At 37.7% G+C, this 14,422-nt stretch overlaps 1 protein-coding gene across 1 annotated transcript in view; it reads left to right on the top strand.

Annotated features, from left to right (window-relative positions):
* LOC112112194 (epidermal growth factor receptor substrate 15) overlaps positions 1–14,422 on the top strand; it is a 105,423-nt gene that overhangs the window by 10,580 nt on the left and 80,421 nt on the right. The window contains exons 2-4 of the mRNA XM_026651818.2: positions 4,961–5,002; positions 12,280–12,369; positions 13,804–13,851. Of these exons, the coding sequence (XP_026507603.1) occupies positions 4,961–5,002; positions 12,280–12,369; positions 13,804–13,851 (180 nt within the window). The remainder of the gene's footprint in view (positions 1–4,960; positions 5,003–12,279; positions 12,370–13,803; positions 13,852–14,422) is intronic.

Genomic DNA, 14,422 nt, shown 5'->3' on the forward strand with positions numbered 1-14,422 from the left:
AGAACCCTGTACAAATATTTGAATATTATAAGAGTTGCAGGCAAAGTGGAATTATGTAGCATTATAAAAAGGGGGTCTAACTAGGCTTAATAGGATGAAATTAGGAAGGGAAAATTTTAGGCTGAAAATCAAGAAAAACATCCTGAAGCTGAGCTGTACTTGGCTATGGTATAGGGTAAGGGAAGTGATGGGAAACATTTTATCTTTAAACACTTCAAACTACAGTGCAAAACAATAGAATAGAGAACTGTCCTACGTTGCCAGAGAGAGAGGCTGACCTAATGTTCTCCCCCCCCCCCCCCAATTCTATAAACCTGTACAGAGTTGTCCTAGAGAAACCCAATAGAGTGTAAATACTCTTTTTAAAACTGATTTTTCTGGACTTGCAGTTAATTTTGGGTGAAGATCCCTCAGTTTTCATATGTCCTTCACTTGTATCAATGAGCCTAATTAATCAATGCATCACAATGCCTGAACAATCCACCACGGTGGAAAAGATATCTCAAGGGGGAGAGCCACTGAGAGGTGAATTCAGAAGACTAGTATATCAGATCTCTTTCCTGAAGCTTAATATGGAGCCCCATGGAAAGCACAGAGAAACTGACTGCAGAGCTGGTTCTTTCTTCCACTTTTCCCCTACATCACATAAATGGAGAGTTGGCGCACTCGTTGTTCTTTAGGGAATACTACTTGAGTGTTCTGGGTCTCTTTCAGCACTGGGAAAAGTAAGCAGTGTTTGCTCATTTCTAGATTATGCAATCTTGGAGTGATGTGGGTCTGGAAGTACTAATATTAATCTCGCATGCCTTCACGTGGAGGCAGAATATAGTATTTCAGTCTCACATTAAGATAGATGGAGAAAACTGCAAAATATTAGCTTGTTTGATTTCTTTTCTTTTTTCATGGGTAGATGGTGGTGGTGTTCCTTTACTTCCTGTTGGACAGAGGCTAAGGGGGAAAAACTGTTTTAATGACTTAAAATACACCCCTATGTAATCTTGGGGGTGATGGTGATGGATTAAAAACATGAAAGGATATAATGGGCTGATTGACTGAAGCCAGAAAGACAAAGAGACAGATGGCTATAAAGCTGGCCTTCGTTTCCTAGGTTAGGACTCTGTAAGGACCAGACATTCTCAACGCAAACTGTAATCTTTGCAGGGTAATTACTGGAACAGATGTTAATGTTAAAGTAATTAATTTTTAATGGAATTTACAATGGTATATTTTAATTTTTTATGTACAGTGGAATCTGACTATTCACACTGAAAATGAGTCCACAGTTTCCACTCTGCAACTGTATGTGCCAATTCCAGTAAAGTGAAGAAGTGTTACCCGGCAAAATTCCTAACTGGCACTGAAGAATTCAAAATACTCTTTATAATATATTGATGCAAGGAAAAAGCTACAGTACTCAGGTCATCTTCTGTTACACTCGCCTTTTTGCTCCGTATTCTTTTATGGGAAAACTATGAAGTCTGTTGCCAGTAAAATGAAACTGTCTTCCAAACTATCCACTTTCACAGGAAATTCCATTTTCTGTGGTTGTACTGATATCATGAAAATGAGCCCCAAAATCAGAAATCTAGAGAGAAATTTTATTGGCTTGTACTATGAGTGTTGAATGAAAAGATTATTTTGAGTTTAAGTGTTTGTAATTCCATGACCTGAACATGCATGTGTTTCCTGTCCAAGACTAACAATGATAGGTTTGGCTGGAATAGTGTTTTGCTGAACAGAAGTATGACATTGTTTTGTAGTGTATCTAGGTGGGGCAGATTAATGGTCCCTCCCTTGGGGGAGAGGAAGGGGAGATGGGACAGGAAAGACAAATGGAGACTTGATGCCTTAAAACACTCAGTTTTGTGGTTTTTATTTCTTCTTTGCAGTCGCTAGATAGTTTTGTTCCAGAATTTTGTTTGTAATTTTAATTTGGTTGTATTTGCAAACTATTTTAGGGTTCCTGTGGATTTGACCCGAATGAGATATTAAGATGATTAAGAGGGACACGTCTATATTATAAAACGTTTACTTGAAGCAACACAAATGTAGCCACCCAGATTTTAGGCTTACTCATTCTGACAATGGGGTATTTCAAATCTTTACAGGCAACATTTTAAGCTGTCTGTTTGAAACTAGGTGTCTTTGACCGGAAAATATCATATATGGACTACAAGTATAACACCACATTTTTTAGCTGCAGCCAGCAAGAAAGATCCAATTTAGCTGTGATCAGTGTGGAATAGTGAAAACTTTGCACGTTATTTACGTTACTAGAGAATATAGTACTAACCTCTCTACCCACCTGTCATGCTGACCAATATTGTCTCATTGTTTACCTGTTCTCCCCATCTATCTGTTTCTTGTTTTGCAGTTGCATTGTAATTCCCTTGAGGCAGGGACTGTGTTTTGTACAACATGTAACAGCGGGGTCCTGCTCTATGACTAGGGCTCCTAGGTGCTACAGTAATAAAAATAATACACTTTTGTAAACATTTTCAAATCTCACAGCAGTGAAGTTCTCTGAGCGTTAGTGCAGAAGTAAACTAGGCAAGCACTCATCAAGCTGATAGAATTAACAGTTTATAAATTGCTTGAACATGGTATCCCTTGTTAGATATTTGCTAGCAGATTAAGTGGGAAAGGAAATTCATAGTAAATAACATCAATGATCTAACACCACCAATGTTCTAAAAACATTTCTTAAAGAAGTCAGTCTAGCAACATCCTTCTGTATGTGTTGTCTTACATTTCCGGAGTCAGTTTAAAAGTGACTCAAGGAATCTAACTTGAATCCTAATGGGGCACCTGGCCATAAAAAGATCTGAGGTAGCATGATACTGGGTGACAACTCTGACTATTGCTGCCAACACCTTCAATCCAAACCCAGTGGTCTGAATTCAACCCTTGCTACAAATAGATGGGTTACGGGGGGAAAAAAACAAATACACCTCTACCCCTATATAACGTGACCCGATATAACATGGTAAAGCAGTGCTCCGGCGGATCAAAGCAAGTTCGATATAACGCAGTTTCACCTATAACGCGGTAAGATTTTTTGGCTCCCGAGGACAGCGTTATATCGAGGTAGAGGTGTATTCAAATGTTAATATGTCACTAAATAAGCATACTTTCCAAATAGTTTACTTAGTAACTCAATCATTTTTATTTATATAGTGTTCTCCAGTTGTCTATTTCTATTTGTTTTGATTCCTGAGCCTCACTTTCTGGGATATCATAGTTGGTCCCCAATAGTTGGATTTCTGAACAAGGAAACTTCCTCCAGTCATCCGTTTCTACTGTGGTCAGGAAAAGTGGACTTTAATAAACAGCAGTGCACCAAATAAATCCTTTACTCTTTTAATCAAATTCTCCTTACAATGGAAACAACCCAGCAAGGCCCCAAATATTGGCTAACCACTGGGCCAAAGAGGCTACAGTATAAAGTGTTACTGTAAGAGAAATAGATTTACACCTATAATGCCCATCTTGTAATGTACTGTAGTAAAATATTTCCTACAATTGCTTATGTATTTTTGTCAGTGTCCAAATTGTATGCAAGTTTACAAGACTTTTAAATCTGAAATTAGAAATACATGCTATAATTATAAAATCTTTGGGTCAAGTCCCACTCACATATGCACATGTTTGAGGTTGCAAGATTAGTCATATATTTGCATTGTACATGGAATGAATAGTATTTTTGGTTTGTAGTTAGAGGAAATGGTTTTCTGCTTTCTTACTGATTTGTGTAGGTGGTAGGTTTACAGTGTGGTCAGCACTCCCAGTTAAGGGTAGTAAATATAACCCATTATCCATTTGTTGATAATACTAGTCGTACACCTTACAAAAATGTGCTCGGTCAGCATGCCTTAGGGTATGTCTACACAGCAACTAGATACCTTCAGCTGGCCAATGCCAGCTAAGTTGGGCTTGCAGGGCTCAGGCTACGGGGGTGTTTTACTGCTGTGTAGACTTTTGGGCTTGGGGTGAAGCCTGGACTCTAGGGCCCTGCGAGGCGGGAGGGTCCCAGAGCTTGGGCTGCAGTCTGAGCCCGAAAGTCTACACAGCAATGAAACAGCCCCGTACCCCAAGTCCCTTGAGCCAAAGTCAGCTAGCACCGTACAGCTGCTGGTATCTAGTTTCTGTGTAGACATACCTTTCAGGGCATAAACATCTAATAAAACCTACAGGTTTTTTTGTTCAGGATAAAGGAAGGGCAGTCCCCAAAACATAATAGCCCTCTCTGGCCTCCCCAACATTTCTCAGACAAACACATAGAAAAAGAGATCTGCTTTGCCCCAGAACCAAGTCTCACAACTCAGACTTCCTTGGTCTAGTAGGGGAAGTGAATTGAAGGCTTTTTCCTGAGCATATCATTTTATGGTTTGTCTTCATTGTGAAGTTAGCTCAGGCCAGCCTAGCACAGGGTGGAGCATCCCCAATGTAAAACCCTGCCTGTGCCAGACCTGTGTAAATTATGCCCACAGTGGTGCTGTACCAGCTTGTGTGCTGGGATAGATTTCTGTTGGGATATCCTGTAGTTCTTAGTTGCGCATTTAAACTGCGCTACCCTATGAACTCTGTCTCTCTCATCTAGCGTGGAGCTGGTGTCTGTGTTAACTTCCAAGTGGGGTGACTTATTAATGCAGACAGTTCTGAAAGTGAAAACCAATAGCATTTAGTATCAAGAACTTTTAAAGAGAAGGTTAAGGAATTCAATCTGCAAACCATAAAGCGATTCATAGTGCATCTGACTTCTTTGCTTCGTATTCTGAGACCAATGCAGCTACAACAGAAATGTAAACAATCTTATAAGTTGACAAAAAAAGCCAGTTTAAGACATGTATAAAATGTCTAGTTTTCCATGTTAAATTATGCAACTTTGATCATATAAAGTGAATTAAACTGATAAAATTATGCATATTAATCATATAATCTTATGCATCTTTCTTCATAGCTATCCAGTGCAAATCCTGTGTATGAGAAGTACTATCGACAGGTAGGAGTTTTTATTCTCTTGCTCTAAATTTCTAGTTCAGTTTAAAAACTTCTCTTGTTGACACATTCCTTTTAGAGATGAAGATTGAATATTTTTGTCAGACTGTGTAGGGTGGGTTCAGTATTGTGTAACTTCTTCATGGAGTATCAAGGAAAATCACTGCAGCCTTAAAATACTTTGTTAAAATGGTAAAGACCATGGGGCAGATCCACACTTAAGGGCCCAGATCCTAAACTGGTTTGACTGATTTTTTTTTTTTTTAATATTGTGATAGTGCCCTCAGTGGTTTTACATTGGTGTAGCTACGTGTCTGGGAAGTGTGAAAAATCTGTACCCCTGAGAAACCTACCTATACCAAGCTAACCCCTGATCTAGACAGTTCTAGGTCGATGGAAGAATTCTTCTATCAACCTACCTATCGCCTCTCTGGGAGGTAGATTACCTACATGGATGGGAGAATCCCTCATATCGGTATAGGTAGTGTCTGTACTGAAGAGCTCCAGTGGTGTAGCTGCACTGCCGTAGCATTTTAAGTGTAGAAATACCCTAAGTAAACTCTCTAGGTTGAAATTGTTAAATGTTACAGTTCAATAGAATCTCAGGTAAATAGAGAAACACATCATCAGCAGGCTAACACATTTTTTCCTTTTCATCTGGGATATGTCCTTGCAAATCAACCTGAAATGAAGTTGGGTTATCAACTGCCAAATTGATGGCTTTTAAAAATGGGGACAATTTGGTTTGTTTAATTGTGTTTTGATATGAGTGCATTAGAGGTTAAGATAAGTTGTTGCCATCATCTGGCAGACCTACTACAGACCTCCTATTAAGAAACTCAGTCCCGAGTATGCTCCAGCTGCTGAGAGGAGGGCAAGAGCTGATTGATTCCTACTAAGGTGCTCTTTGGACCTTGCTTAGGGGCTCAGTTTCTTCTATTAGCCTCTGATTAGTAAGTATCTGATAAATTTCAAATGAAGTCCCCTTATCAGCAGGAAAGGGGCAGCTTTCTATATTTTTCTGCTCCCCGCCTTCCTCCCCCTTGGGTTGGGAGATGGGTCTCCACTACTTTACTTTTCCCCCAGACTCTGTTTTGGATCCAGTAGTCAGAGGTTGGCCATTAAAGGAGAAGAGGTCCACCACCTTGACAGGAGCAAGGATGGACCCTGACGTCAACTTTAAGGAGATGAGGATCACATCTTTGTCATACTTGAGTCATACTCCCCTTGTCGGTCCTGTATTGAGGGACAAATCCAATGCATGTGCATCTATATGAATTGTCATGTTACTTAGGAGAATTTGATGTTACTTGCAAGAATCCAATGTAATGGAAGGCATGAGGTCCTAAGCAAGACAAGAGTCATTGTCTGCAAGTGTTACATTGACCTGGGAAACTTACGTTGATTTTACCACCAAGCCCAATAACAGCTCAAGCAAGAATCTGAGAAGTGGGTTTCCTAGTTTTTATCCTGAGGCTTGGAGATCAGGTGGACATGCTTGAATGGATCTCCCTCTGAAGTGGGGACAACATTACATTTGAGGCCAGATGCAAACAGCACGATTATTCTCTCTTCTCAGTTTTTAAACTTAGGCTATACTGAATAACCTGACTGACAGACTGTCTCCAGTACAGTCAGCTGATTTATTTAGACTGTGCTGTTAAATGCTATCAAGATTGAATGCTTTATTTGTAAGCTCATGGATGATGATGAATTTCTTAATGATTCGTCACATGTTCAGAAGCACGAACTGAAATTTTGGGAAACTGCCTAATGTCCTGGACTTCAGCGACAGCTCTTCAGATGGAGCCAGAGGAGCATACGTTAACAGCCTGAATATTGTTAGTCTTTTGCCTAATGTGAAAGAGTTGCTGCAGATTCTACCCTCTCCTCTTCCACCCCGTTCTTGAGATTCGTGCAGAGCAACAAATCAAACTACCCCATATTCCCTGTGAGAGCTGGGCACACCACACACACCCACATCCCTATAATTCCTGGTTGAGTCACCCATGCATGTTTGATCAGACTTAACTACAACATCTTTGGCATGATGTGGTTGGGTAGAGCATCAGCCCCTACTCATAGATTTCCTGGCAAGTCAAAGACAGGAAAGGGGAACCTTCAAATGTGACATCACTGTCAGGTAGGTTGCTGTGCTGGCACACCTGCTTACTGGCTCGGTCCAACAGGTTTTTATGTCATTGTCACCAAGAATAATGGTGGAATGCATCTATTTGAAAGATTTAGTTGCATTTGACATTATTTTCTGAACTTAGTTTGTAGGGTTGATGTGAGCATTGCTTTTTTTTTTTGCTTTTTTCAAAATGTCTAGAATTCCCCAGTCCTCATTTGTCTTTTTCATTTGGTGCTGATAGTGTATTCTTTATCCTTACACATCATAGTAGCAGTAGTTGAGAGGACTCAGCTGAGTTGAAAACAAGGTCATCATTTACTTTTGCTCAAACATTTAATACTATCACAGGAAAACTCCAGGAAAAAAGATTTCATCCTATATAGCATATGTTGTGAAATGAATATGGTCTATAACCTTGGTTCAATAATAGTATGGAGGTTACCTAATTTCATAATATTAGATCTAAGGTATTTTTCAAGAGTATATAACTGAAATCAGTTAAAATAATTTTCTAGGGTGTTTTTTTTTTTTTTTTTTCCCCCCCTTCAAAAAAAAGGCTTTTCTGCATTCTGGCTTTGATCAGTGTATCCTCTAAAAATACAGTTATCTGACTTCTTTTCTCTTAATTCAATTTGTGTAAATATATTTTAAGCATTACTTACAAAAGATTAATTACATTGATACAGATCTATAGAGATCCAACAATAGTAGGAAAATCCATTCCAAATGGAAACTAATACTATATGGAAGATAATATTGTAATTGGATAGCTTCTGTTTATCATAGTCTGAGTTATTGAATTTGGGCTGTCTTAAATATGATTACGGTATATAAAGCTACTTCATGACATACAGTACCTATTGTATTTTGGCTTCCTTGAGGGGTTTACTTTGGCATTAGTGATAGAAGAATCCAAAAATGCCTTTAGATCTGTAAAACCAGCAGCTGTTCTGAGATTCACCTTAGGAATCTTGCATGGGAATCCCTCACTTGAACTTGTTCTCACAGGTGTTCAGGGCAAATGGCTCCCATTAGTGAGATGTAACTTTGAAATTTAGAAATTAAATGTTTTTTTAACTAAATCCATAAAGTAATGTGATTCAGCATAATATCTAAGCAATGTCTCTGAGCTCCTAGCTGAATTTTTTTTTTAAGGTCTGCATTTAAGTACTAATTTCTGCATTCTAACTAATTAAATCAGATGTACCTGTACCTTTCTAAATCTAAACAATTCCTTTGTAACATTATTGAAGACAGCTTTGATAAACTTGCTCTCAGGACTCTCAGCTTGAAAACAGGGAGAGCAAATCAGGGAAGATGGTCAAGACAGCTGAGCCATACAGCCAGCAAGTCCCAGCAGTCTGGCCACCAGGATCATATAGGAAACTGCCTTAAACTTGACCACTATAGTGGATAGTAAGTTTTCAGTCTTAAACAACTGAAGAAACTTGATCGACCAACTGACTGAAAGGAAAGGCTGATTTCAGAATAAGCTAACATCGGGGAACAAAAAAGTAGCAGTGTCAGAATCAGCTCAAATAACAGCCACCTGTCTGCAGCTCCTCAGAAAGTCACCTTCCAAGAGGATAAAGTTGAAGATTTAAAAATACACTGCTGACTCAATATGGCTCTGGGGTTTCCCTAAAAGTGGAAAAACACTGATCCAACAAGCACTTTCCTGAATGGATGCCAAAACTACTAGATTAGGTTACAAATAGGACCCATTGGGTATAAAGTGGGGCTGTGTTTGACAATACAGTTGCATGTAAATTATAAGGAGCTCGCTGATATGCCCAACATACTTTAATAAAAAAAAAAAAGGTGCGTGGGGGGGAAGACAGCCATAAATCCCATTAAATCCCTGACCGTTGAACCCACTATTGTAAGAAATAAAAATACTGATGATAAAGTGAGAAGATACTTAAAGTTCTGCTAAAAACTTTATTCACCTTCAGACTCTTACTAAATCACAATAGTTTTTTTGCAGACTCTAAAAATCCTGCTGATTGCTAGAGAACAAAAAGTACCACTAGAAGTGGAAATATCAACAGATGAAGGTGAACCTGCTCCAAGGTACCTTCCAAATGGCAGATATCCAGGGCATTTTTATCAAAGCTTTTATCAGTGAATTTCTATAACTGTCTTCAGTAGTGTCTAGTGCTCTGAATACCTCAAATGTTCTGTTACTTCCTTGAACAGGGAGAATTGTCCAATTTCTGCTTGCAAGACAGTGTAATCATACTCTTGGTTTTAAAAGAAAATCCAAAAGATTTTAGATTTTTACTAATATAAGCAAGAACATACTAGAGAGAGTTTTTTTTTTTTTTAGCAAACTATTGAACTATCTCTATCATCACTTCTCACTAGCCATTCTCAATTTATTCCAGAGAGAACTACAAATCATAATATTCAGTGAACATTACACTTCATTGATCAACTAAACAATGGATTAAAAAAAGCCTTTCTTTGGGATTATTAAATGCCCTCTCTGGCTCTGGGATTATCTTTTAAAGTATTGGCCAAATTAAATTTGGGACATTAATTGAATTCCATCACTCACCAGTCTTCAATTTTCCATTTTCATATTTTATTTGAACAGCTTCCGATCAGTCTTTGTCTTTAAAGACTGGCTGAAGGCCAAAGTGTCCTCAGTTATATTTGTTTTGCTCTGTCCTTTGTAATAGCTGTCAAATCCTGCAGAATTTCAGGGCATTACAATCCATGATAAAGAATGTGAAGTTGTTGTTTTTATAGCCTATCTTTGTAGCAGATGGTCCCTTTCACCAAAAATCACAATAATATTCAGGTTACTCTCAGTCCCAAAGGATCTGTCACTTACGGCATGTTAGTTGTACCTTAGATCTCTTACCAAAGAGAACACTTGTAGCCAGTCCTGTGATAACCTAGAAAAAATAAATGTTGTTTACAAGATCAAAGCAGGCAAACACACACATACAAATGAGTTAGTCCTAGGTTGCAAAAGGTAATAGAAGCTGCTGTAATATGCAAGCTCCATGTGTCTTTTAGGGATAAGCAGCTTGGGGGATCCTTCGCTTGTGCTTGAAAATGTTGCCCTCTCCAAATTCCAGACAGCATAATGATGATGATTTCTCCTTGACAGGGATTTTTATGCACTCCCCCCAGTGTTCAAGCTATGATTGGATGAGTGCTTTTGCACATGTCCTCTTCATGGATGTGGGGAAGCAATCAATGAAGTCTTTGTCCACTGATGTGTTCTACAATGGTTTGGTTGGTGTCTATATGCCTTCTTTTGTTGGGGAGTAGATGACATTTCTTGTGGCAAGCTAGTATTTCACATTTGGTAATGCTTCTCTCCTGACTGCGGTGTTTTACAGTTTTAGCAAACACTTTTATAGTTACAGAGCAAACACTTAAAATATTACATTTATAACATGGGGTACAGATATTATAAATAACATTTAATACATGCAGAATCCTACAAATATTTCATAAAGTCTAAACGCATTCCTATAATTCTGATATTAGTTTTAACAATACTAATATGCAGGCGAGCCAGACTAGTTTTCAGCTATGCATTTGTCAGTGTTCATTGAGGCCCATGGGCCTTGGCATGAGCTGCCACCTGGTCTGCCCAGTCTCGCAAAAATATGCATTCATCAAAAGAACATCAATAATTGTCTTGTCAAAGACGAAACAAAAGGAAATATTAACCTCTTCAACTTGAATTTTTGTAACTATAATTTCATGTGTTTGGAACTTTACTACTTTGCAGAAACTCAAAGTAGCACATTGCTTTCAGTTTATTCTTTACAATCTGATATATGGCTATGACATTTTGCTCCCTCAGGAGATTAGGTGACATCCTGTCCTAGGGACCTCTCTGTAAATGTAGAAGAATGCAATCTTATACTTCAATGTATTGCCAAAAGTATCATTGACTTCCTGGATGTACAAGTTACCTCAGTTTCCACCAGGAGAGGAAAAGGCTAACTCTAAAAGCTGGAATGGCCAAGGACTAGTTGACCATTGCAGACTTTTCCAGGGTTTATTAATAATGAACTCTGAACTACTCAATGAAATTTAATCTATCTCCTGAGGATTTCTGTATGTACATAGAAGCCAGATATTTTGTAGGCATAGTTACTAAAGGAGAAAATCTACAATTAGGAAGAACTGATGAGAAGAGATTCAGGTGGTGGTCTAACCCAAATAAGATCTCTACTGTACAATTTCTTCTTTGAGTATTGCTCAGATGTATACTTGAAATCCTATACCTTCTGCTGGAGACTTTAAAACACAACCATAATCAATGGTAGAAAACTCTTGAATGCTACTCTTAAAGCTTTTATTTGTAACACTTACCAATAAATGAAGTATTTCGTGTTGGATGCATGTTACTATCTTCCTTAATTTCTGACTAGAATTAATCCAATCTATATTTAAAATAAACTGTGAGAGGAAGGGTGATCTAGTGGTTAGGAAGCTAACCTGGAACTAAAGGAGAGCTGAGTTCAATTCTCTGAGTATCTTAAATGTAATGAAAGCTTCATGTTAGCTGTTTGATTTTAAACATTCAATATTCTTATTTCTGTCTGGCTGTTCTTTTTTTATGTTGAATACAATAAAACTGAATCTGTTGTGTGGTTAACTTCCTGGAATGAAGTCTAGTATCTTTTTACCCTGCTTGTGTGTCTTTGTCGCGCGCGCGTGCGCTCTATCGCTCCCGCGCTCGTTCTCTCAATAAAAGATAGTGTTAATAGACTATAGTAGAAGTATTGTGATAAGTTTTCTCAGATCTTCTCTGTAAGTCTGTTAGTATTAAACAGATTACAAAATGTATGTATGATCATAAATAAAAACTAATGTAATAATATTTAAGTCCCTAGTATTAACTCTTAAGTACAAAGTGTGCATAAACTTAGCCTAAAATGTTAACCTCTGGAGCCTTGGAAGTGAAATAGTGGATTCATTTTAGCACCCAGTTTAAAATCCATCAGTTCTAATGTAAAATGCATCATTTTGAAAGGAAGCCGTTGAAATACACTGGAGAGAACTTAGTCACTTTAGAGTAAAAAATATGTGCACTCTTCCCTGGTATCCTAATGATGGGGCAGGTGTATGTTGCAGCAATTCAGGGCGCTAACCTGTGATGGTATCTTTTGCAGGTTGATTCTGGTAACACTGGAAGAGTGGTGGCTTCTGATGCTGCTGCTTTCTTGAAAAAATCTGGGCTAACAGACTTAATACTTGGAAAGGTATTACTTATGTAATGAATAATATTATGCCTTTAATTATGCTGCCTTTTGCTGTTGTCAGTTTCCTCTCGGAATTGAAATACTAGTGTATATATATTTTATAGTCTCATTTTATATACATAATTTGCTTTTATATATTGCACCTCTCATCCAAAGTACCTTAAAATCACTGATACAACCTCTGTGGATAAATAGTATTGCACTTACTGTGCAAGTTATGCTATGAAGATTAAGGTTTTATCCTATAAAGTACTGAGGGTGCTCTGCACTTCCTATATAGTATGTTACCTGTGACCATTATAGCCAGTAAATGACAGAGTCCAGGTACTTTATTTTAAATGGTAGAAAATATATATTCTACGGACATTTTGGTCATTTGGAACTCTAACGTGCATTTTATACTGGATACAAACCTACATTATAGAATTTTATTAGGCAAGTTGTGCAGGCACTTTAGTTATAAAATGTGACTTTTCTTTTCCTTAAACTATAACTGATCAAAACTTTCTATAATACATGAAAAATGAGGACAGAGTAGTGACCTTAATTCCATGATTTCTAAACTATTAACAAATTTGCAGCTAGCCTAAAAATTGTCATGTGATTGAGTAAATAAATTGAACTATGAGTTTGTTTAAACATTTAATTTGTAGACTGTAACAGATTGTAAAACTTTATATTTACTTTAAAATATTGAGCTCAGTGACCTTAATGTATTTCTCTGTGCTGCTTTGTGGGCTCCCCAAGTTTGATTTTCAGCTTTGCTCTTTTAAAGAATAAGGAATGCAATTCTTGGATCCCCAGTTGCTTTTTAATCTTCAGAGACTTAAAATTGTTGGTTGTTTTTTTAGGGAAATTTGTTATGGCAATATAAATAAAACATACAATATCCCTTGCACTAATGTAGTGTCCAAAAGTGATTTTTTCACCTTGAAACGTATATCTTGTGTACAAAGGTACGTTAAAGGTTTAATGATAAATTACTGGATTCGGTTTCCTTTGTGTATTTAATAAGAAATCATTAGGCATGATTAGCAGATTCTGTGGAAAGTGAAGTAAAATTACTGAAGTAATGTAAAACAAGCAAAAGTTGAAGAATGAAACACATTGGGCCAAATACTCCTTAACTCTCTCTCTTTCGCTGGCTTGCTTGGTGTTTTTTGACAATTGGACAAATCCAGTTAGCTAATGGATTCAAGTTCCATTATTTCTTATCTGTTCTCTTCAATTTAACTGTTAGTTGTAAATACTCTTATAATTTTATGCATTTGTCATCATAAATGAGTCGTCATTATGAAGAATTTGCAGTCCTGGGATTAGAGATTTATGCTTGGGTTGCATTCCTTGTCTAAGTAGGATGAGGATTTGTCAGTTAGCAACAATTTTGCTGGCACAACTATAAAAACATTTTTTTTAAATTCTTTTTTAATTTAGATTTGGGATTTAGCTGATACAGATGGCAAAGGTATCCTGAACAAACAGGTAGGATTATTTTGACTGTTTCTTTGGCTTGGTCTACACTAAACCCCCAAATCGAACTAAGGTACGCAACTTCAGCTACGTGAATAACGTAGCTGAAGTTCGAAATACCTTAGTTCGAACTTATCTCGGTCCACACGCGGCAGGCAGGCTCCCCCGTCGACTCCGCGGTACTCCTCTCGTCTAGCTGGAGTACCGCAGTCGACGGCGAGCACTTCCTGGTTCGACTTATCGCGTCCAGACAAGACGCGATAAGTCGAACCCAGAACTTCGATTGCCAGCCGCCAAACTAGCGGCTGGGTGTAGACATACCCTTTAAGGAAATAAGTTTGTTTGGATGAAAAATGTCTTGTCTTGTTTAAAATATTAGCAAACAGATTTTTTTAAAACTAGAATTCAGAGAAATACAGAATTTCCTTAAGAATGCAGTAGTTTGTTTTGTTAGAAACAAGGATAAAGGATTTTTAAACCTAACTCTTCCTGTAAAAAAGCTAATATTTCTAGTTTGAATGTCACCCACAATGAATATGAAAAACACAATTCACTGGTGTTGATTTCACCATTCCTACGTGGC

Source organism: Terrapene carolina, unplaced genomic scaffold, assembly GCF_002925995.2.
Source record: "Terrapene carolina triunguis isolate 2854851 unplaced genomic scaffold, T_m_triunguis-2.0 Scaffold103, whole genome shotgun sequence".
Classification (NCBI taxonomy): domain Eukaryota; kingdom Metazoa; phylum Chordata; order Testudines; family Emydidae; genus Terrapene; species Terrapene triunguis.